Below are 24024 nucleotides of genomic sequence, written 5' to 3' on the forward strand. Positions count from 1 at the left end.
GCCAATATTTACTTAAAGTCATTATCGGCCGATTTCGATATCAGTCCCATAATATCGTGCATCCCTAGTAATTATGAAATTACATATTACTCTAAAGTTAAGATAACTACACTGTCATTTAACTGCAATTAAGCTGAAATGAAGTGTCTAGAATCAGTGCAATCAGTTCACACTTAAGTATATTCTTTTAAGTACATAAAAGGTATTCTTTTTTTAAAGGTATGCTAAAGTACCCTTAGCCACTGCAAAATAAAACAGAAACGAGCGTTCATCTACCCAGCTGAAGGGCTCCTTTGATCTGATCCAGGCCGGACTTTCTCTCTGCCTCATTTCTGAAACGACGGCGAATGGTTGGAAAAACTTTGGTTTCCCACGCTTTCACCAGCAAAGCGTAATGATCCTCCTTTACAAAGAGAAGAGAAAGAAACTGATGAAACACATTTTCTGTTCTGTGTCACTGTGTACAATGTGTGTAAATGAGTTCTGAGGAAGTTAAGGGCATAGTTATGAGCTCTTCATACCCTAGGAATGTCTTCATCGTCTTCATCATCACTCTCATCATCAGCAATCGGTGGCGGATGAGCGTTCGGCCCTGAGAGGACCAGATTCTCATAACTCAGTTCCACCTTATAGTGACAAGAGGCATCACTATTGTACTCTGTGAATGAAATACAACGATAAGAAGAAAGTTTAAACCAAATGCATTCAATTTAAATGACATCTGCCTTACAGATTAAAGGATTAGTTCACTTGTCATCCAAGATGTTCATGTCTTTCTTTCCTCAGTCGTAAAGAAATTGTTTTTTTGAGGAAAACTTTTCAGGATTTCTCTCTTTATAATGGATATGGATGGCGCCCCGAAGTTTGAACTTCCGAAATGCAGTTTAAAAGCAGCTTCAAACGGCTCTAAACGATCCCAGCCGAGGAAGAAGGGTCTTATCTGGCGAAACGATCGGTTATTTTTCGAAACAAATTGACAAATTTATTTACTTTTTAACCTCAAATGCTCGTCTTGTCTCGTCTCTGCGCAGTGAATGTATAGTCAGCAGAAACCGGGTCAATGCAGTTAGGGTATGTCTAAAAACTCCCATCTCGTTTATGTCTTCAATGTCAAAATCGTCCTATAATGCTGTTTTTACCTTTTTTTTGTAAAGGGCGTTTGAGTTTCTTTGCATGTTCACTTTGTAAACACTATGTCGGTACTTTTGCAGCGATCTAAGGCGATTTTGAAGTTAGGGAAGAAAACGAGACGGGAGTTTTTAGATGTACCCTAACTGTATTTACCCCAATCACAAATACTTCGCATGAGCTGCACAGAGATGAGCCAAGACGAGCATTTGAGGTTAGAAAGTATATAAATTGTCAATTTGCTTCAAAAATAACTGATCATTTCGCTAGATAAGACCCTTCCTCCTCGGCTGGGATCGTTTAGAGCCTTTTGAAGCTGCATTTAAACTTTATTTCAGAAGTTCAAACTTCAGGGCGCCATCCATATCCATTATAAAGAGAGAAATCCTGAAATGCTTTCCTCAAAAAAAAAAAAAAATAAATAAATTTCTTTATGACTGAGAAAATAAAGACATGAACATCTTGGATGACAATGGGTTGAGTACATTATCTGTGCATTGTTGTTATGAAAGTGAACTAATCCTTTAAGTCAGATAATTCATTTTATTCTGTATTACGAGAGATAAAATTTTTAAGCCTTTATTATTTTTCAAGTCTACAGCTGTGCAATAAAATTAACTTCAAAGATTCACTTTTCATTCATAAAGACGACATAGAAAAAAAATGTCTTTTCACGGAAAACAATATCTTTTTAAGATGAAAATGAGATGAAATGACCCATATAACCAGCAGATGGCAGCAGAGGATCAATCATTGGCTGCAGCTGCCATTTCAACTCCCTAGTTTTTTCAAGACGTCTTGCTTTTCGATTTATTATAGAATTACTAGTGTAATAAATTGTAGTACTTTTACTGCACTGAAGTATACAGTAAAGTCATTAAAATAAATAAATAAATAAGCTCAGACACAAACAGCCTATAGAGTGAATTATTTAAATACTTATATATAGTTCACTACAAATTAAATAAGTTCAATATTAATGGTAGAAGAATTAAATAATGCACTCAATATGAATCGATATGAATTTGAAATATTTGATATAATTTAATAACTACATCTTTTAAGCTTTATCTTGAACTCTAAAAGCTATTGAATAGCCTATATTTAACAACACAAACTTGTTACTGCTGTAGTTTCGTTACTCTGAATTTAGTCTGAATCATTGAATGCACAGCTCTTTTTTTGACATCGGCTTGTCAGATGTTTCGCGCGGTTATTACTGTCAATCGCAGCAATATTTAGCCGATTTGTAAACTTGCGTTTGTCGTTCTTGAAACGGTATACATGGATGTTTGGGTCCTCTTAGACAAACAAAACTTCTGTTCGATTGTGAATGGATTATGTAGAGATTACGAGCAAAGTAGACTCCTATTATGGTACAGTACAGTTGACCAGAAATGACTGAGCTGGCTTGTCTAAAACAAGGAAGTAATCCGTGCATATGGTCAATTTAAAATAATTGTTTCTATGTGGATATATTGGAAAATGTAATTGTGATCAAAGCTGAATTTTCAGCATCATTACTCAAGTCTTTAGCATCCCATGCTCCTTCAGAAATTGTTCTAATATGCAGATTTGCTGCTCAAGAAACATTACTAATTATTATCAATGTTGAAAACAGTTGTGCTGGCCAATATTATTGTGACACTGACGTTGCTGTGCTGTGACGACCGCGGCGATGCGACAAGGGGGACCGTGAGAACCAGAGTCAGACGCCACGCTGGTGCCGGCATCGTTGTCGCTGTCGGAGGCCATGGCAAAAGGCAGAGCCTCGAAGTTGGCGCTGATCTCCTCTGAGAGGTCCATGCAGAGATCGGCAGCGTTTCGGTGAGCCTGTCCCTCTGCGAATGCAAACAACCGGCAGCCAAAGTTTGCGTGAATCTTCGTATTCTGAAAAAACAGAATCAGAAGAAACAATTTAGATATTTATACAGCAAGAACCAGTGTATAATTAAAAGACATGGACCCATAGCAATTACAAAAGCACATTTTTGGTTGTTTAAAAATGTCACTGAATTTCACAAAACTGAAGAATCAAGAAAAATTTATAGAAAATTAATTATGATTCATAATAATTATAATGCTTTATATCCTACCAAATGCCTTTCATTCTTTATTTACACTCTGCATTATCACATTTGTTTGTCCATTTCACTTTTCTGTCTCTTTAACATCCATAGCTCCATATTTCATTTTCCATCTAATTTATAATCTTTCCTTTTTATTTATTAGTTGTATTGGGTATAACAGACAAATTAAAATAAATAAATGAGTCTGAATCTTTGAGTTAAATTAAAAAAACTTGAAATCTGAAATCAATTTAAGTACTAAAAGTAAAATTACTCAAAGCTGAAATAAGCAAAAAGCAAATAAAAAAAGTGCATTATTAAAATTAAAATGAAAACTAAAAATGTAAAAAATAAAAATGTAACACCATGCCAGTTTCTGGGGATATTTTTATGGTGAAAAAAATTATGACTAAATTATACACTTATATACTGGTCTCGCTTTCAGTCAAAAATATCTAAAAAAAAAAAAAATCTTAAAGTAAGATATATTTACATCTATTTAGATAAGCAAATGGGACATTAGATATGTTGGCTTTGTTTTAAGCAAAATGTATTTAATGTAGTTTTTTCCTCCTGGAAACGGGGAAAAAACAAAACAAAATTAAGTGCAGTTTGCTTAAAATCAGTAAAATTATCTACCACTGGGGTATGTAAAATACTCTTGGTTTAAGGATATTTTACTTACCCCACTGGCAGATAATTTTACAGATTGTTTAGTTTTTTTCTCCCTGGAAACAAGACTAAATATCTTTTGTCATTTTGCTTATCTAGTAAATGCATCTTAATTAAATTTTTTTTTTGATATTTTGACTAGAAACAAGACAAAAATACTAAGTAAGATACACCTTTTTCTGCAGTGTATTAGGTTTTTACAATTTATTTTCACTAAAAACTCTAAAATTTAACTCAATTTAAAATCTGAATAAAAAAAAAGATTTCTCACAGGGTTAAAACCAGCAAATCTAATAAGGCATTAAAAGATAGCTCAAAGTATTAATAAACACTGTAAGAGTATACAAATAATATTAGTATAACAATGACAACAACATATCCTTAATATCATTTTCAGCAACACCACTTTCAGGGACTTTTTTTCCCTCTAAAGCATATCCATTATAACCTATAACTGGACTGAAACCAGTATAAACCTTATTATGCATTAATTGTATGCAAACCTTCTTTTGAATGTGGACTACAGGCCACATGCCTCCGGCCACGTCCTCCAGATAAGGAGCGAGACGCTGCCCGCAGTACGTGAAGTAAACTCTTCCTTTAGGAGGCTGACCCGGTGGAGGAGGAGTGCCTTCCAAACGCTCCCAACCGATGCCTGCAACATCACCTGTGTCAAAACACAACACAAACCATCATTAGGGCACAATTCTGCATTCACACGCATGAAGAAAAAAATATGCATTCAACTTTGTAAGTCATTGTAAGTAACCAAAACCAGAAACTTTCCTTATTCTATTGAATATTTGTCAGTTTTTTATTATTAGTTTTTAGTATTAGTTTGTTGTGATGAAATACTAATGTTGGTTTATTTTCTTTTTAAATTTCTAGTTTGCATTTCTTTGGCTTTTACTTCACGACATTTATTTGAGAAGCAAAATGGCATAAAATACTGAGACTTTTCTGAAAAGTAAGAAAAAAAAAACATCTGTCAATGGTGCAAAAAAATATAAACTTAATTCAATTTTTTTTCTACATAAACTTAGTCAATGTTAATACTGTCTCTCTTAATTTTGTATATTATTTATTTGATTTAACACTTTTTTAATTTTGAAAATAAGACTTAATTTCTAATTTTGCTACATCTTGATTTAATAATGTTTAGACATTTGTAATGGAAAACAAGACAAAATGCAGATGAAGTAAATTAGAGGCAATTATTAATCAATAACTGTTATGCGTCTACACAGTCTTATCACTTAATTTCAGCTCATTATACAACACTTTCAGTTTTAAGACTTAATAATATAAGAGCCATTAGAGAGCATAATAAGATCAAACAGAAAGTGTTAGTTACAGAAGTTAAAGAATAGAATAGGCAACAAGCTGCTGCTGAAAAGAACTAAGCCTTTAACTGTGCTTTTAAGAGCAGTCGGCTTGAAGAACAACATTTTCTTTGTAATTGATGTCTGAATGAATAAAGTTGGTCCTATCTCACCGGGAAGTAGAGCCACGTCTAGTCTCACGCTTTTCCACTGCAGCAAACTGGAGCCATTATAGTGTACAGCCCTGCCATTACTGAGCGGGAGAGAAACAACAACAAGGACGACACATAAAAAGAAAAGAGTTAGGATGGGAAGCAGAGAGGAACAGAAAGAACAGGTTGATAGTCAAGTGAACGTATTAAACCGAGCGGGTCAGTACTTGTGGAATAGACAGGTGCCGACAGGACTGGTCCAGGCGCCGTCTCGCTTCTCGGCCTCCGGGGAGAAACCAAAGGACACTATGGGGCCGCTGTCATCCTCTGAGTCTCCGAAAGAAACTATCTCGATCTCCCAGTAGAAGGAAGGAGCCTGGAAACCAGAAAGAGTTTGAGGTTTGTTCAAAATTTTCAAAAGTTTGAAATTGTTAAGGTTTCAGGCTGCATTTATTTAATCTACAAAACAGTAAAACTGTAAAATAGTGAAATATTATTACTGTTTACAATAACGGTTCTCTATTTGAATATTTGTTATAATGTAATTTATTCCTGAGATCAAAGCTGAATTTTTTTTGCATCATTCCTGCAGTCTTCAGTGTCACATGATCCTTCAGAAATCATTCTAATATACTGATTTGCTGCTCAAAAACATTACTCATTGTTTATAACAGTTGTGCTTTGCATATTTTCGAGGAAAAACGTGTATAGAACGTTCAAAAGAACAACATTTGCATGAAAAATAAATATTTTCTAACATTATACATGTCTTAACTGTCACTTTTGATCAATATAATGCATCCTTGGCGGGGTTATTAATGTGTACTAAAAATAAAACCATAAAAACTACTTTAAATGAAATAAACATTAGCTGAAATAAAAACAACACATAAGATTTTCATTTAGTTTAAGCTGAAGTATTAAAATAACTGGAGCTAAATAAAGAACAAAACTAAAATGTAATAAAAACTATACAGACATAAAAAAGACAAAAAACATAGCAAAATCACTCAAATGTTTACTAAATTTAAAATGAAACTAGAAAATATGATACAAATAAAACCTAAGTTCTACAAATTTAAAATAGAATTGAATGTTATTAAACAAAAGTCTTAAATTCTTTAAAAAAAAAAAAGTGCCATAGACAGAGCTCGACGCTTACTTTTCTTTTTAGGAGAATTGAAAAAAATTAGGAGCACAGTCAAAATTTCAGGAACAATAATCAAAAAATCTGATCAAAAATTTGTCTTTGATATCTGACTCCTTAAAGTGATTTACAGGGGGATTTTGTACAGGGGAGTTTTTACCTTTGTAATGGCATTTTTGGCAACTTTATTAAAAGTATGTCATCTTTTATGTTTATGTTCAAGAATTTGTTAAGCTTTTTTACAATTTTTTAAACTGAAACAACAAAATAAGAACAAGAAGAATAAGAGTAAGTTACCAATCAAATGAAATCAGTATTAACAAAATGTATTTGTACCACAAAAGTGGTTTGTAGGTGTATTTTCATATGTTTAATGAGGCTCAGAGATGGCAGGAGTGCAATCAAATTCAAAAAATTATGTTGAAATTAATGTTTTAAGTATACAATTTTGAATACAAAAATATTAAATGATTTAAATAACTGAAAACATACTTTAAAAATGAGACAAGATCTGCCAGTATGTGGCGACAAGCCACTAATTTAATTACTGAATCATTGATTCATTTGATTCATTCAAATAGCTGATTCATTCAGGAATAAAGCGAGTGACTGTCTTTATGAATGGGAAATTGAATCATTGACTCGCTAGATTAGTTTGAAAACGCATGTTCATTCATAAACAAAACACCGCTGTGTTTGATTGAGATGTGCAGCAGCTCAGTTGCCGCATTTCAGAAAATTTTTGATGACGAAATAGCGGAAAATCAGGCATAGTGTTATAGTCAGACAATGTAAGTCACTTAATATTAACTTGTTGTGTTATTTACAATCCCCCCTACAAACCATCACTCATCTTGATCATCGCAATCTCACAAAGTTCCATTATAATCAATGAAGCTCTCTACATTGCACAATCAATCTCTTCCCCTCAGGGGAAACACAAATATGCTCCTAAATATTTTTTACTGTAGAGCCCTGATAGACCGCCTCTATTTACCTGGACAGGCACAGGTGAAGTGGCGTAGATGAACGTTCCTCTTGGAAGGCCTCCACCCGCGCTTGGATCGGCCAGAAAGGTCACAGAGGTCAAACGTGATGAGAACATGCAGGCGCGAACCGGAGGGAAGACACGCGATGGGCACCACGTGATTTCCTTAGGCTGAGGAGACAGGAAGATGTTCAGCATTTAGTAAGCAAGGTATTATTACCAACTCTGGTCAGAGTATTTGTTCAGCCAATCAGAAGGCTTTATGTCTGCCAGTCATTCTATGTGTTTACTGAGCAGCCCATATATGGCAAACAGGAATATCAAGGGTAGTAGATATGATAATATAAAAAAACAACAACAAAACACTCCTTTCAATCAGATTAAATAAAGCAGTGATGAGGCTCATCTCACCTGTCGTTGATCGGTTTGTACTGGAGGAGGTGGAGGACGAGCACAGTCGCGATACAGCATCCGAACCCTCTCACACTGAGCCTCAACCATCACTAAACGCTCTCCTGCAAACACACACACAACCAGTGATGCTTATAAATTCACTACATGAACGTATCAGACCTGGATTATATATACTGTATCAATTATAGCTACTTTTTTGCTTTAAAAAGCAGTTTGGACATTCTACAAAACCTGTTTATGTCACGCAAGATTAATAAGACTTTTGTTTATCTTTACAACACAAATGGAGATATTTTTAATATTCTTATCATTTTTCTCTATCCATTATATTTTGAATATATTTTTCAGATATGTTTGAATATATATTTAATTACAGTTTTCCTTTAAATTTTTGCTTAGGTTTTAGTAATTGGCTAAAAATTACTGATTATTTTATTTAAAAAAAAAAAAACATTTTTTTTTATTTTCAGTTCTGAATTTCAGTATTTTAACTGATTTCATTTCAGTTAGGGCAACATTTCTATTTTTCACAAACATTAATAATTTGCTAACAAAATAAGGAAACACTGTTGCAGTGTTGTTTTTGACAACCATCTTAGATTTAGTCTTAGTCTTTTGGACTAAAATGCTTATTAGTTTTAGTCAAATTTTAGTCACTTCTATATGTGATAGTTTTAGTCCAATTTTAGTCGACGAAAAGTCAAAAAGGTTTTAGTCCAATTTTAGTCGACGAAAAGTCAAAAAGGTTTTAGTCTAGTTTTAGTCAAAAAAAGGGGGAAAAGTAGTCTTTTAACAAATTAATGTAGGTCAGTAAGTATTTTGCTGTTGGGTAGTGTCACTTATAAGTTCTGAAAATAGCAGATCTATAGTTCAACACAATGTGAGCTTCCGGATCGACTATTTTCACCAATAATTACAATAATGAAGGAATGGTTTTAGACATAAAAGACATATATTTGAAATAATGTGCAAACTGCCGCCATCATGGTTAATCGTCTGTCTGTCTGAGTGCCAACAATGTGACGTGTTGAGCACGTTATGCGCTGCACACCAGGTGGTGGGCGTAACCAAACATGGATAGAATGCTAAAACGGCTTGCCACACTAGTATGGCAAATAGTATTTAATGTTAAAACAGCTTGCCATAGCGGCAGATACTTTTTAGGTTTTAATTGGCATGCAAAATAAGCAGAAATTTCATGCATTTTAAACGTCTGACGGACCACCCACTAACATTTTCGTCTATTCTCGTCTCGTCAACGAAAACTCACACACGTCTCGTCATGTTTTAGTCATCAACGAGCCATTTTTATCTCGTCATCGTCTCGTTATCGTCATGAAAAAAAGTGGCGTCAACGAAATGATTTTGTCATCGTCATCGTTGACGAAAACAACACTGCACTGTTGTGAGTGTTATTTTATTATTACCCATATATTATTACAAGTATTTAATAATATTTTGAATTAGCTCTTATTTTAAAATTTTCGGCTTTCAGTTTTAGTAATTCGTTTTTTTTTTTCTGTTTCTATTTAGCTTTACTTACTTTATTTCAGTTTTATTTTTAATAATTTTAGTACTCTTACAACTTAAACTTATTTTAAGTTACTTTTCTAATTTGTATTTGTTTTGTTTGTTTTTTATTACGTTTTTCATCTAGTACTTACATTTCATTTGATTTTTAGCTTTATTGATTGTTTTAGTTTTAGATCACTGAACAGATTTAATTTAGGCTTTTATTCCCATATAAACATTGATCAACACATATACATAGAGCACATCAAAAATGGCAAATGCTTGATGCTCAAGAACCAACAAGGTTTGCTCTGTTAGTTAATCTATTGTTTTACAATTAGGAAGAATAAACAGAGTTGTAAAAAAAAAAAAAAAAGTGTTTCATGCAATAAAAATAAAGATTCTATTATTATTTTACCATTATGAAAATATAAATAATTTATATTTTATAAAACTTTTATATAAATTATATTAACTGTATTAAAAAAAAATAATTTACATGAAATTTTATTTTATATAAAATTTTATTTTACCATTATGGTGACTGTTTTTGCATGCACAAAAATAAATAAGTAATTGCATTGATGTTGCATTCAGGTTCACATCACATTAGTGTCGGCACTCACCAGGACTGCACTCCTGAGCGATGAGGTTGAGCACCTCCACTGCTGCTGGACACTGCTGAATAAACTCCTCACAAAACGAGCTGTCCTCCAGCAGCTGCGCCATCACCAAACACGCTCTGACAGAGTCCAACACGCAGAATAAACATCCCATATCCGAAAAACAGTACTGTACAATAATGCACAAACAAGAAGTGTCACAGTTTACTATTCGACTTCCATGTTCTGGGTCTGACCTGGTTCTGATCTCGGCCAGAAGACGCACCACAGCCATCACAGGACTGCATCCGTCTCCAGACGCCGGCAGGGACGTGTGGATGGACAGACTGCCCTCCTGCGGCAGCAGCATGGACTGCACGGCCTGAACAACCTTCTCTGTGATGGAGAGCTTATGCAGCGGCAGAGCCTGGCGACAAACACACAGAGCTATGTGAGAAACAAGACAGCACATATCTGAGCTGCTTCACAAACCAGCAAGGTGGCATCGCTTAAGTTCATGGGCAAATGCAAGTTTATTTATATCTGAAAGTGGTACAATTCAAAGCTTGCATTTATTTCTTATAGTACTTTAGTTACTTCAATGGTAAGTAAACAGTGGGTTGTTAAAACACTTTTAAAAACGTCTAAATAAAGCTAAATATATTTAAAATACATTTATCTAAAAAGTGTTCATTGAAATAAAGTTGAAATTAAATCAATTATAAAAACCTGAACTTGAGTCAAAATTAAAAATGTTGCCTTGCCATCTAATTATAATAAAAGAAGTTTAAACTGAAGTGCTAAAATTACTAAAACCCGTTTAAGTTTTCTATTTAATTTTCTATTTTAGTATATGTTCATGTGATTCTTATCACACTTAAGTACACTTTTAAAAACTGCACTGTGTTGTAATAATTGAAAATGTGCTTTTAAAGTAAAACTTTTATCCTAAAATGATGTTTTAAAAAATCTTGTCATGATTTAAAGTAGTTATTTTTATTTTGATGTGCTGGCTAACATGAAGCACATGCACATTAATAGAAATGCCATTACAGCATATTTAAGTTTACCATAAATGATTGTTCAGCAGTAACACTTTAACCATATTTTAAAGCAAATTATGAAATTACATATGTACTTCAGTGAGTCAAAAACAGTCTAATTGAGTTTAATAAAAATTTAACAGAAATTAAGGAAAAGAAAAAAAGAATACATTTTCATTTCATTGCAATTAACAGGCACTTGAATGTCTGAAAACACTGCATTCAGATTGCACTTATAGTAAGTATATTTTTTAAAGTTTAATATTTCTGTAATAATTGTTTTTTATGCTAAAGTGTACTTAATTTTCACAAGGGAATGACAGGTATGCATAATGAGTAAAAATGTATTAATCAATGTCATAGTTGAAGAGGATGAAGTAGATAATGCTAGGCAATGAAACAGTGACAGAAAAAAAATAATCCAATGCAAAAGTCAAAAGCAATGCTAAATAAATTATATTCTCCACAGTTACAGACATGTAAGAGGTGATTACCTCAGAGCGAGGAGTGCAGAGGCGGGATATGGGTACGGTGAGGATATCAGACGCTTTGCTTGTGCGCCGGTACTCGCAGGAAGGAAACTTGACCGTGGCGATTCCCTCCTGCTCATTAATGGAAATGACGACCCCAACACTGTCCAGCACACCTTTACCCACCACCTGCCAACAAGAACACACACAGACAAATACTTCAACAAGACACTAGTCATGTGAACAACTGCTAAAAAATGTTAGTCATCTGCTAAACACTGTGTATTTACAGTTGAGGTCAAAAGTTTACACCCCCCTTTCAGAATCTGCAAAATGTTATTATTTTACGAAAATAAGAGGGATCATACAAAATGCATGGTATTTTTTATTTAGTACTGACCTGAAAATGAGACAATCACATAAGAGATGTTTACATATAGTCCACAAGAGAAAATACTACTTGAATTTATATATAAAAAAAATGTACATCCCCTTGATTCTTAATACTGTGCTGTTACCTGAATGATCCACAGCTGTGTTTTTTGTTTAGTGATAGTTGTTCATGAGTCCCTTGTTTGTCCTGAACAGTTAAACTGTCTGCTGTTCTTCAGAAACTTCCTTCAGGTCCCACAAATTCTTTGGTTTTCCAGCATTTTTGTGTATTTGAACCCTTTCCAGCAATGACTGCATGATTTTGAGATCCATCTTTTCACACTGAGGGACTCATATGCAACTATTACAGAAGGTTCAAACACTCACTGATGCTCCAGAAGTAAAAACTACGCATTAAGAGCTGGGGGTGAAAACTTTTGAACGGAATGGAGATGTGCACATTTTTTTCATTTAGCGCTGTCCTTAGTTACTTACATGTTTCCCAGAAGACAAAATAAGTTCAATTTACCCTGATCTTTAAATTCAAAAATTTTCGCCCCCCGGCTCTTAATGCATGTTTTTTTCTTCTGGAGCATCAGTGAGTGTTTGAACCTTCTGTAATAGTTGCATATGAGTCCCTCAGTTGTCCTCAGTGTGAAAAGATGCATCTCAAAATCATACAGTCATTGTTGGAAAAGGTTCAAATACACAAAAATGCTGGAAAAGCAACAATTTTGTGGGACCAGGGGCTCATTCTTCGTACCTCGCTAACTCAGTTAGCTGGATTTGATTGTTGACGATTTTGCGTGATCTTGGATCGCTCGGTTCTTCGAAGCTCATCCGGGACTTGCTGTCATAGCAACAGGTGCGCAAGCTTAAACCTGCTCTGAAGCAGGTTTATTTCATGTAAACAGGATTTAGGCTGCGCTCCTGGCGGGTTATGATTGGTTGAAATGGCGAGGTCACATCTGATTGGTTAAAGAGCACAACTGATGCGGACTGACTCACGTGGGGGAAAAAAAGTATCTTGCAATATATATATACTACCGTTCAAAAGTTTGGGGTCAGTACATTTTTATTTTTATTTTTTTTATTTTTTTTAAGAAATTAATACTTTTATTCACCAAGGATGTATTAAGTTAATAATTAAAAAATTATTAAAAGTTAATAATAAATAATTTACATTGTTTTATATATATATATATATATATATATATATATATATATATATATATATATATATATATATATCAGGTTCCAAAAAATATTTGGCAGCACAACTGTTGATATTATCCAACATTGATCATTCTAATAATAAATCAGCATATTAGAATGATTTCTGAAGGATCATGTGACACTTAAGACTGGAGTAACAGCTGATAAAAATTCAGCTTTTCATCACAGGAATAAATTCTATTTTAAAGTATGTTAAAATAATAATAAAAAAACATTATTTTATATTGTAAAAACATTTTGCAATATTACTGTTTTTTCTGTATTTTTAATCAAATAAATGCAGCCTTGATGAGTATAAGGGACTACTTTAAAGACTATTACAAGTCTTACTGACCCCAAACTTTTGAACGGTAGTGTATAAAAAAATAAAAATATAAATAAAATAACATAAAGGAAAAAACATGTAACATGGGCAGCATTAACGCATTTAATGTGTTCACTACTTTTTGCCAGCCCTCTCTCCTTGCTTTTCCAGCCTTTGCAGTGTTCCCTTGCGTTTTAATTAAACTCTGAAACTCCTGAAATCCCTCAATCAAGAGTTCTTGCTCTGCTGCAGAAAAATACTGAGCGAGCTCCTTCGTCATGTTCGCCGACCAATCAAAGAGTTGCCGATCAATGTTTCTACTATCGATACGTAGCCCCTTTTAAGCCACCCAGTGATCTCAAATAACTTCATCCAGCTATACTAATCATCAACAACAGGTGCGTTCGGAGAACCGGAATAGCGAGCTCATAGTTAGCGCGATGATTTGATCTTGGATGTGTCATTTGATCTTGGATGTAGTAAGCGAGATACGAAGAACGGACCCCTGAAGGATTTTTCTGAAGAAAAGCAGGCAGTTTAACTGTTCAGGACAAACAAGAAACTCATGAACAACTTTCACTAAACAAAAAAACTTTTGAGCAAGGTAAGATTTTTATAAATTCAACTATTATTGAATAAACATCTTTTATGTGAAATATCTTATTCAGGTCAGTACTAAATAAACTAAACTTGTATTTCGTATGATCCCTCTAATTTTGGTAAAAAAAAAAAAAAAATTAAATTTTGCAGATTCTGAAAGGGGGGTGTAAACTTTTGACCTCAACTGTAGATTGAAGTCTCACCTGGACTTCAGAACCAATTTTGATTGTCTCTTTGAATCCTCCCAGTGCGCAGAGAGCCGCTACGGCCTGTCGGCCAATGGCCTGCAGCTTGGCTAACTTCCTGCCGCTGCTGTTGCCGCTTTCCAGGATACTCTCAGCATACTTGCCCAACTGAGGGATGTACATCAAGGCCCTGGACAACACCTGAGGGAGAGGAGTATGAAGTGAGCAGAAAACACAAACTACACAGAGAGAATATGTCTGTTATGTCTGTATCTCCCTTGTTAGGGAGTAAAAGAGCACAGCTTACCTTTTCTGCGGTGCTGGTCCATATCTGAGCCGTGTTGGATTCAGGTGCGGTCAGAAGACTGTGCAGCAGAGCGATGACCTCCGCAGCCATGCTGTTAGCCACGTGACCGCTGATGAAGGGCCGCACCGGATCTGAGCTGTGTGTCAAATTGAAGTCTTTCAGTCATTTTTCCTTCTACACATTTCTTGGAATCAGCAGTTGAAATCATTTAGGAAAATTCTGTTATTAACTACTTGTGGTTTAGGTAGCAATGTAGTTTTGAAATGACACAATGCCTACAGAAACTTAAAACTATAAAATGACTGTAAAATTATGATTTTAACAACTTCACAGTTCAAATAATCTAAGTTTTGACAAAAAATTTCGTATACTTCATCATCCTTTAATCAAAATGCTTGCTACGGATGCGAAAATGCGTAAAGGTCATATTTATTGTTTAATGTTCGAAAGTTTCAGATGCTAATTTCATACTCAGTGTGCAAAGGAATTCCCATTTTTTTTGTGTTAGCCAAACCCCTTAAAATAATTACTTAACCTGCCCTTCAAGATTATAAGTTAAGATTTCAATAATTTAACAACATTCACATGTTCATAGTTCTCTGATGTTGGTATTTAAGGCTTATTATTAGTAGTATTAACATTATATATATATATATATATATATATTTTTTTTTTTTTAACTGCAAGTTACAATACTACAGTTCTTGAATTTGTCACTTTAAGCACTGTACTTAATTCAAATACAAATGAGCAAACATTTATATTACAGGGTTATTACAGTTAACTGAATCTAAAACCATAAAATAATTAGTTACTTGAAAAAATTTTTTTTTAATTAAAATAACATTTAAACACATGCTGTACTAAAATAGAAATACAAATAAAATTGAAAAAGATTACAAAAGCACATAAAATTACTAAAACTAAAATTAAAATGAGAACAGAATACACTACCAGTCAAAAGTTTTTTAAATGTTTTTTTTTAAGAAGTCTCTTCTGCTCACCAAGCCTGCATTTATTTGATCCAAAGTACAGCAAAAACTGTAAAAAATTGAAATTTTTTTACTATTTAAAATAACTTTTTCATTTGAATACATTTTAAAATAAATTTTTTTGCCTGTGATTAAAGCTAAATTTCAGCATCATTACTTCAGTCTTAAGTGTCACGTGATTCTTCAGAAATCATTCCAATATGCTGTTCAAGAAACATTTTATTTTTATTATTATCAATATTTAAAACAGTTGAATACATTTTTTAGGATTCTGGATGGACAGAAAGATCAGCATTTATCTGAAATAAAAATCTTTTGTAACATTATACACTATACCATTCAAAAGCTTAGAGTCAGTATCATTTATTTTTCACGAAATAAATGATAGAAACTAATACTTTTATTTAGCAAGGGTGCTTTAAATTGATTAAAAGTGACGATAAAGACATTTCTAATGTTACAACAGATTTCTGTTTCAGACAAATGCTGTTCTCCTGAACTTTCTATTCATCAAAGAAACCTGAAAAAAATTCTACTCGGCTGTTTTCAACATAAATGTTCTTGAGCAGCAAATCAGAATATTAGAATGGTTTTTGAAAGATCATGTGATTGGAGTAATGATGCTAAAAAGCTTTGAAGTCACAGAAATAAAGTATGTTTTAAAATGCACTCAAATAAAAACAGCTATTTTAAATAGTCAAAATATTATTATTATTTTTTTTACTGTTTTTGCAGTACTCTGGATAAAATAAATGCAGGCTTGGTAAGCAGAAGAGACTTCTTTAAAACATTCAAAATATTGACTGGCAGTGTATATTTTTTTAAATATACTAAATATTAATAAAAACTATAGTGGTATCTCGATACTACAGTCGTGGCCAAACGTTTTGAGAATGACACAAATATTAGTTTTCACAAAGTTTGCTGCTAAACTGCTTTTAGATCTTTGTTTCAGTTGTTTCTGTGATGTACTGAAATATAATTACAAGCACTTCATACGTTTCAAAGGCTTTTATCGACAATTACATGACATTTATGCAAAGAGTCAGTATTTGCAGTGTTGGTCCTTCTTTTTCAGGACCTCTGCAATTGGACTGGGCATGCTCTCAATCAACTTCTGGGCCAAATCCTGACTGATAGCAACCCATTCTTTCATAATCACTTCTTGGAGTTTGTCAGAATTAGTGGGTTTTTGTTTGTCCACCCGCCTCTTGAGGATTGACCACAAGTTCTCAATGGGATTAAGATCTGGGGAGTTTCCAGGCCATGGACTCAAAATGTCAACGTTTTGGTCCCCGAGCCACTTAGTTATCACTTTTGCCTTATGGCACGGTGCTCCATCGTGCTGGAAAATGCATTGTTCTTCACCAAACTGTTGCTGGATTGTTGGAAGAAGTTGCTGTTGGAGGGTGTTTTGGTACCATTCTTTATCCATGGCTGTGTTTTTGGGCAAAATTGTGTGTGAGCCCACTCCCTTGGATGAGAAGCAACCCCACACATGAATGGTCTCAGGACGCTTTACTGTTGGCATGACACAGGACTGATGGTAGCGCTCACCTTTTCTTCTCCGGACAAGCCTTTTTCCAGATGCCCCAAACAATCGGAAAGAGGCTTCATCTGAGAATATGACTTTGCCCCAGTCCTCAGCAGTCCATTCGCCATACTTTTTTGCAGAAGATCAATCTGTCCCTGATGTTTTTTTTTTTTTGGAGAGAAGTGGCTTCTTTGCTGCCCTTCTTGACACCAGGCCATCTTCCAAAAGTCTTGGCCTCACTGTGCGTTCAGATGCGCTCACACCTGCCTGCTGCCATTCCTGAGCAAGCTCTGCACTGGTGGCACTCCGATCCCGCAGCTCAATCCTCTTTAGGAGACCATCCTGGCGCTTGCTGGACTTTCTTGGACACCCTGAAGCCTTCTTAACAAGAATCGAACCTCTTTCCTTGAAGTTCTTGATGATCCTATAAATTGTTGATTTAGGTGCAATCTTCGTAGCCACAATATCCTTGCCTGTGAAGCCATTTTTATGCAACGTAATGATGGCTGCACGCGTTTCTTTGCAGATCACCATGGTTAACAATGGAAGAACAATGATTTCAAGCATCACCCTCCTTTAAACATGTCAAATCTGCCATTCTAACCCAATCAGCCTGACATAATGATCTCCAGCCTTGTGCTCATCAACATTCTCACCTGAGTTAACAAGACCATTACTGAAATGATCTCAGCAGGTCCTTTAATGACAGCAATGAAATGCAGTGGAAAGTTTTTTCGGGATTACGTTAATTTTCATGGCAAAGAAGGACTATGCAATTCATCTGATCACTCTTCATAACATTCTGGAATATATGCAAATTGCTATTATAAAAACTTAAGCAGCAACTTTTCCAATTTCCAATATTTATGTAATTCTCAAAACTTTTGGCCACGACTGTACAATAACCCTGCTTTATTAGCCATAACAAGGTGAAGATGAAAAGATTTGCACGAATTGCTTGAATTTCAGTATCAGAATGGCACATTTCACTGAAAAGCAATGGGTTTGCATGTAGGCAGCATATAAAACTAAAAAGACGTTCTGAAGAAACAGTACATACTGAAAGAACTAGCTAAGTAAATTATTCTTACCGAGCCAGTTCAGCGTTCCTCTCTCTGCACACTGTGGATTGTGCGGTTTTCTTCTTGTCACCTGTAGTGGATATCCCAGCATTCTCCTGAGCCGTGCTCTCTATTGGAGGACCCACGCTGACAATAAGCCCAGACTGAGCCCACTTATTGGCTTTCCGCAGAGCAGATGACGCCTCCTCTGTGATCACCTCACAGCAGCCGCTCTGTAAAACACAGACGAACAGTATTTCACACATCCAGCACTGCTGTCTGCTCTCAAAAACCATCAACACTAAACCAGAGCTGACCTTCGTCATGTCCCGATCCATCTTCACCACCTTCTCCATGTTGGCTCCAGTGCCGAGGCGGAACGGACGACCCTCTGAGCTGCTGTGAGGTGACGTGCAAATACTGACATCAGTCACAACTTCTCCAATTTTGTTTCCAAATCCAAGTGTGTTTTGTATTGTGGCCATCATGTGTTTTTACCTGAGTAATGGCTGAAGCACCTCATGGGACGACTGGTCTTCTCTTTTATGGATGAAAATGGACAGCTTGCCATCCACGGCTTCGCCCTCCTCGCTAGCATCTCTGTCGGTTTTAGAGCTGCTCTTCGGACAGGCCCGTGTCAGACTGGTGTCAGGCTCAGAGGCGCTGGGAGAGAGCAGCGTCTGACAACCTAAGAGTGAAGATAAATAAATGAATAAAAACATAAATAACAAACATGTTGATACAGAATTAAAGACAAACAGACAATACTAAAATTAGTTAAATTGTTAAATTCGTAATATATGTGACCCTGGACCACAAAACCAGTCATAAGGTTAAATTTTGCAAAACTGAGATGTATATATCATATGAAAGCTCAATAAATAAGCTTTCTATTGATATATGGTTTGTTAGGATAGGACAATATTTGGCCGAGATACATCTATTTGAAAATCTGGAATCTGAGGGTGCAAAAAAATCTAAATACTGAGAAAATCACCTTTAAAGTTGTCCAAATTAAGCTCTTAACAATGCATATTACTAATCAAAAATTACATTTTGATATGTTTGCAGTAGGAATTTTACAAAAAGTCTTCATGGAACATGATCTTTACTTAATTTCCTAATGATTTTTGGCATAAAAGAAAAATCAATAATTTTGACCCATACTATGTATTTTTGGATATTACTACAAATATACCCCAGCGACTTAAGACTGGTTTTGTGGTCCAGGGTCACATATATTATGTATACACACATATACACACTACCAGTCAAAAGTTTTTGAACAGTAAGATTTTCAATGCTTTTTAAACAAGTCTCTTCTGCTCTCCAAGCATGCGTTTATTTGATCAAAAGTACAAGAAAAACAGTAAAATTTTGAAATATTTTTACTATTTAAATAACTGTTTTCTATTTGAATATGTTTTAAAATGTAATTTATTTCTGTGAGTTCAAAGCTGAATTTTTAGCATCATTACTCCAGTCGCACGATCTCTCAGAAATCATTTTAATATTATGATTTATTGCTCAAAAAACACTTGTGTTGAAAACAGCTAAGTAGAATTATTTTCAGGTTTCTTTGATGAATAGAAAGTTTAGAATAACAGCATGTATCTGAAATAGAAATCTTTTGTAACATTATAAATGTCTTTATCGTCAATTTAAAGCATCCTTGTTAAATAAATCTATTAATTTCTATAAAATTCGAAATTTCGAGAAATATTTCACAATATTACTGCTTTTGTTATATTTTGGATCAAATAAATGCAGGCTTGGTGAGCATTTATTAAAAATCTTACTGTCCAAAACCCTCTGTCTGTCTGTATATATGTACTGTATATATATTTTTTATGAAATTAATATTTATATTTGATAGCCAGTGCTATTTTATTATCACTGAGATACTACATGATAGTTTTAGTAACAACTAGTTATTAGTAAAAAAAAAAAATATTTTAATTAATTAGTTTTAAATAATTAGATTTTTAAGCTAAATAAAAATTAGAAATTATGTTTTGGCAACTAGCTGAAATAAAATAAGTTTAAGGTTTATTTTATTTTATATTTCAAGTAACAATTTTTCAAAGGCAGTAAAACTACACTGTTACATAAAAATTATATTCCAAACAAATGCTGATTTTTAGAAATTCTTTTAATCAAAGAATCATGAAAAGTAAAATGTGTGAACCAGCACAATTATTTTCAACAGGAATGTTTCTTGAACAGCAAATCAGAATATTAGAAGGATTTCTGAGGGATCATGTGACACTGAAGACCGGAGTAATGATGCTGAAAATTCAGCTTTGCAATCACAGGAATAAATTACATTTTACAATATATTAAAATAGAAAACAGCTATTTTAAATAGTAATAATATTTCATAATAATATAATTAGTTTTAGTGTATTTATGTTCAGCTTTGGTGAGCAGAAGAGACCCATGTATACATAAATCCTACATATAAATATTTTTAATTTGAAAAAGGTTTATGTGATAGTCTGATTTATTTTCTTGTAAGGTAGTTTTGAAGTGAAAGTTATAAAATCTTTGGCGTGATCATTAAAACACATGACAGCCTTTTAAAAAATGATATATCTGAGCGACCCTTCGCTGTTTTTATTAAATCAAGCTGCATTCTCTCATACCTGGTACCACATAGTCCGCCAGCTTGGCCAGCAGCAGCGATGCGATGCGGAAGGCAGGATCACTGGCGTCTTGCTGCTCTGCATCCAGCGCATATGTTGAGTAGCTCCAGGATGGCAGCGCTACATTCCCACAATCCTCCACGCTCATGAGCGGCAGAGCGGCGCGGCACAACTGCAGGATAATCAGCACCAGTTTGGGAGACGGCCGCTGGTCCAGCAGCAGAGACAGGAGTTTAGACACACAGGCCGGCTGGCTCAGGATGGTTTTGCCTATGTGACTCCTGGGAAGAGGAGAAAGGGTCAAACCGGGTCAAATCAGGTCAATCCATTAACATTTCTCCAGAATATGTCATCAGTTATAACAGTTTAATTAAATACATGACATGCAAGCTTCACTAGAAATTACTTTAAAGTATATTTTAGTTTGCCACAAATGTCATAAATGTACTTTCAAACATATTTCTATAAAAAGTAATTATGAAATTGCATAAAAAGATGTATACTGCAAAAATGCTTTTCTTACTTAGTTTTTTGTCTTGTTTCTAGCCAAAATATCTAAAAAAATTTAAATCAAGAAGGATTTTCTAGAAGAGTAAAAACTATTATCTTGTTTTCAGAAAACAACAAGTCAAAATTAAGTGTGTTTTTGCTTGAAACAAGCTAAATAATCTGCCAGTGGGGAAAGAAAAATAATCTTGTTTTCTGTTTGAAATCAGATTTTTTTTCTTCCCCATTGGCAGATTTATTTTGCTTGTTCCAAGCAAAAAATCACTTAATTTTGACTTGTTTTTTCTGAAAACAAGAATTTTTTTTTTTTACTCGTTTAGAAAATCCTTCTTGATTTAAGAATTTTTTGATATTTTGGCTGGAAACGAGAAAAAAATGTAAATAAGAAAAGCATTTTTTTTTTGCAGTGTACTTAAGTTCTACTTAAGTGGCCAAAAAGCACTCTAAAGTCCAGCTAATTGCATTTAATATAAATTTAAACTAGAAAAAAAATAACGTTTGAAATTAAGTGTCCGAAAACATTTTATACAGTATATTATTTTAAACTAGAGAGTAAAGTTTGTAGACAAACTTTAAGGTTCGCTTGAGAAAGCCTAGTGTGAAAGTTTGAAATAGTTGTAAAACCTTTTGAAAGTTCAAATAATAGTTTATTTAAAGCTAAGGTACTATATGTGGTACTCAGGCTGGTTGCTAGGGTGTTACTAACATGTTAGCATCATTAGCAAGTTACTAGCATGTTGCTAACCTGTTTCTAACATGATTAACATGTTATTAGCATGTTGTTAACATGATAAGCATGTTACTTGCATGTTGCTAACATGAATAGCTAGTTTCTATCATGTTGCTAACATGTTTCTAACATTGTCAGCATAATAAGCAAGTTACTACCATGTTGCTAGAATGTTTCTAGCTTTATTAACAAGTTATTAGCATGTTGCTAACATGTTTCTGGCATGATTAGCTAGTTGCTAGCCTGTTGTTGACATGTTTCTAACATGATCAGCAAGTTACTAACAAGTTTCTAACAAGCATTTTGTTAGGATAAATAAGTTATTAGCATGTTGCTAACACGTTTCTAACATGATTACCGTGTTATTAGCATGTTGCTAGCATGATTAGCTACTTACTAGACTCACTAGTCTAAAAATGAGATGAAATGACCCATATAACCAGAAGATGGCAGCAGAGGATCAATCATTGGCTGCAGCTGCCATTTCAACTCCCTAGATTCTTTAAGACGTCTTGCTTTTCGATTTATTATAAAATTACTAGTGTAATAAATTGTAGTACTTTCACCGCACTGAAGTTTATAGTATAGCAAGTGCAGAAAGTCATTAAAATAAATAAATAAAGTGCACTACAAATTAAAAAAGTTAAATATTTATGGCTATGACTGTGTACTAATCTTAATAAAAATCAAGGCATTGCAATTGCATAAATTAATATTAAACTTACAAAGAATAAATCAGTTATATTAATTTAAACAATTATTATCAATCAAGTATTATATTACTTAAATAACATATACATATATTTTACTGCATTTGTTTAAATTTTTATAACACATTATCTTGTGGATCCATCAGTTCACATTTACAACTCTATGCATTTCTCTTCCAGCAGGAGGCGCTTTCAGAATGGTACACAAAGCAGCGCAGCAAATGACTTTGAAACGTGCAGCGCTCATATTTATTCAATGAATAGCCTTTTAAAGTTTCATCGCAATTCCTGTCTTTCAGTCCCCACATTTAAGACCACCTGAAATCATAATTAAGACTTTCTTAACCCCTAATAACACTGCAGTCATCAATGAAAATTAAGAGCTTTATTAAAGTCTTTCAAAGAACACCCTGCTGAAAAAAAACAGCTAAAACCAGCCTAGGCTGGTTGGCTGGTATTGGCTGGTTTAAGCTGGAAGTAGCTGGTTTTAGCTGGTCTCCCAGCCTGGCCAGGCTGGTTTTAGCTGGTGGTTTTCCAGCCTGACCAGCTAAGACCAGCCTGACCAGCCTAGCCAGGCTGGAAAAAAGGCCAAAACCCCTCTAAAACCAGCCTGCCGACCAGCTATGACCAGCTAAAACCAGCCAACCAGCTTAGGCTGGTTTTAGCTGTTTTTTTCACCAGGGCAACCCTTACACAAAATACGTTTATTTTTAAATTTTTAAAAAATATTAGGGGACTAAATTAATATCAGGATATAAAGTGAGAGAATGCACGTCAGATGCTGGAAGCACTGTCAGTTTTTACTTTCACTTTAACATATTGCGCAGTTTTCACGTTGCTTGTGTGATATCCATTGGCTCACCTTCATGGTTTAAAACATAAATATTTATAAAAATACAGTACATGGAAAAGACATATCTTTAAAATATTGTGAAGTAACACCAACGTAAAGCCATTGTTTTTCACTCACTGAAAGCTACATCTGTCTGTTCTCTGCTCGCACCACTGCAGACACACCCCTCTCGAAATTTCGGCATTACAAATTTTGCAAATGGCTATCCGTGGGTCTTTCTCTGATATACTGAAATACGTCCACACCGCAGACGTGTTGCTTCAGACAAGCACGTGCAGGCTGTGGTTTCTGTTAGCGTCAACATACTGTTTCGCCGATAAAAGTCTTTCGGCTGAAAACCGAAAATGCACTTTTGAGCCATTTTCGGCCCGAAAATTTTCGGTGGCCGAATATTCGGTGCATCCCTACTGTTGACCGTAAATGACTGAGCTGGCTTGTCTAACACAAGGAAGTAATTCGTGCATATTGT

General features: G+C 34.4%; 1 protein-coding gene across 1 annotated transcript in view; it reads right to left on the bottom strand.

The window, feature by feature from the left end:
* Positions 1–24024, bottom strand: part of LOC141331836 (probable E3 ubiquitin-protein ligase HECTD4) — a 112914-nt gene that overhangs the window by 26663 nt on the left and 62227 nt on the right. The window contains exons 36-52 of the mRNA XM_073836872.1: positions 20756–21036; positions 18609–18798; positions 18428–18509; positions 18141–18343; positions 14524–14659; positions 14235–14417; positions 11544–11708; positions 10264–10433; positions 10031–10146; positions 7890–7993; positions 7488–7649; positions 5571–5719; positions 5365–5444; positions 4373–4536; positions 2781–3018; positions 522–658; positions 277–403 (exon numbers count right to left, since the gene is read on the bottom strand). Of these exons, the coding sequence (XP_073692973.1) occupies positions 277–403; positions 522–658; positions 2781–3018; positions 4373–4536; positions 5365–5444; positions 5571–5719; positions 7488–7649; positions 7890–7993; positions 10031–10146; positions 10264–10433; positions 11544–11708; positions 14235–14417; positions 14524–14659; positions 18141–18343; positions 18428–18509; positions 18609–18798; positions 20756–21036 (2687 nt within the window). The remainder of the gene's footprint in view (positions 1–276; positions 404–521; positions 659–2780; positions 3019–4372; positions 4537–5364; positions 5445–5570; positions 5720–7487; positions 7650–7889; positions 7994–10030; positions 10147–10263; positions 10434–11543; positions 11709–14234; positions 14418–14523; positions 14660–18140; positions 18344–18427; positions 18510–18608; positions 18799–20755; positions 21037–24024) is intronic.

Source organism: Garra rufa, chromosome 3 (assembly GCF_049309525.1).
Source record: "Garra rufa chromosome 3, GarRuf1.0, whole genome shotgun sequence".
In the NCBI taxonomy this organism is placed as follows: Eukaryota; Metazoa; Chordata; class Actinopteri; order Cypriniformes; family Cyprinidae; genus Garra; species Garra rufa.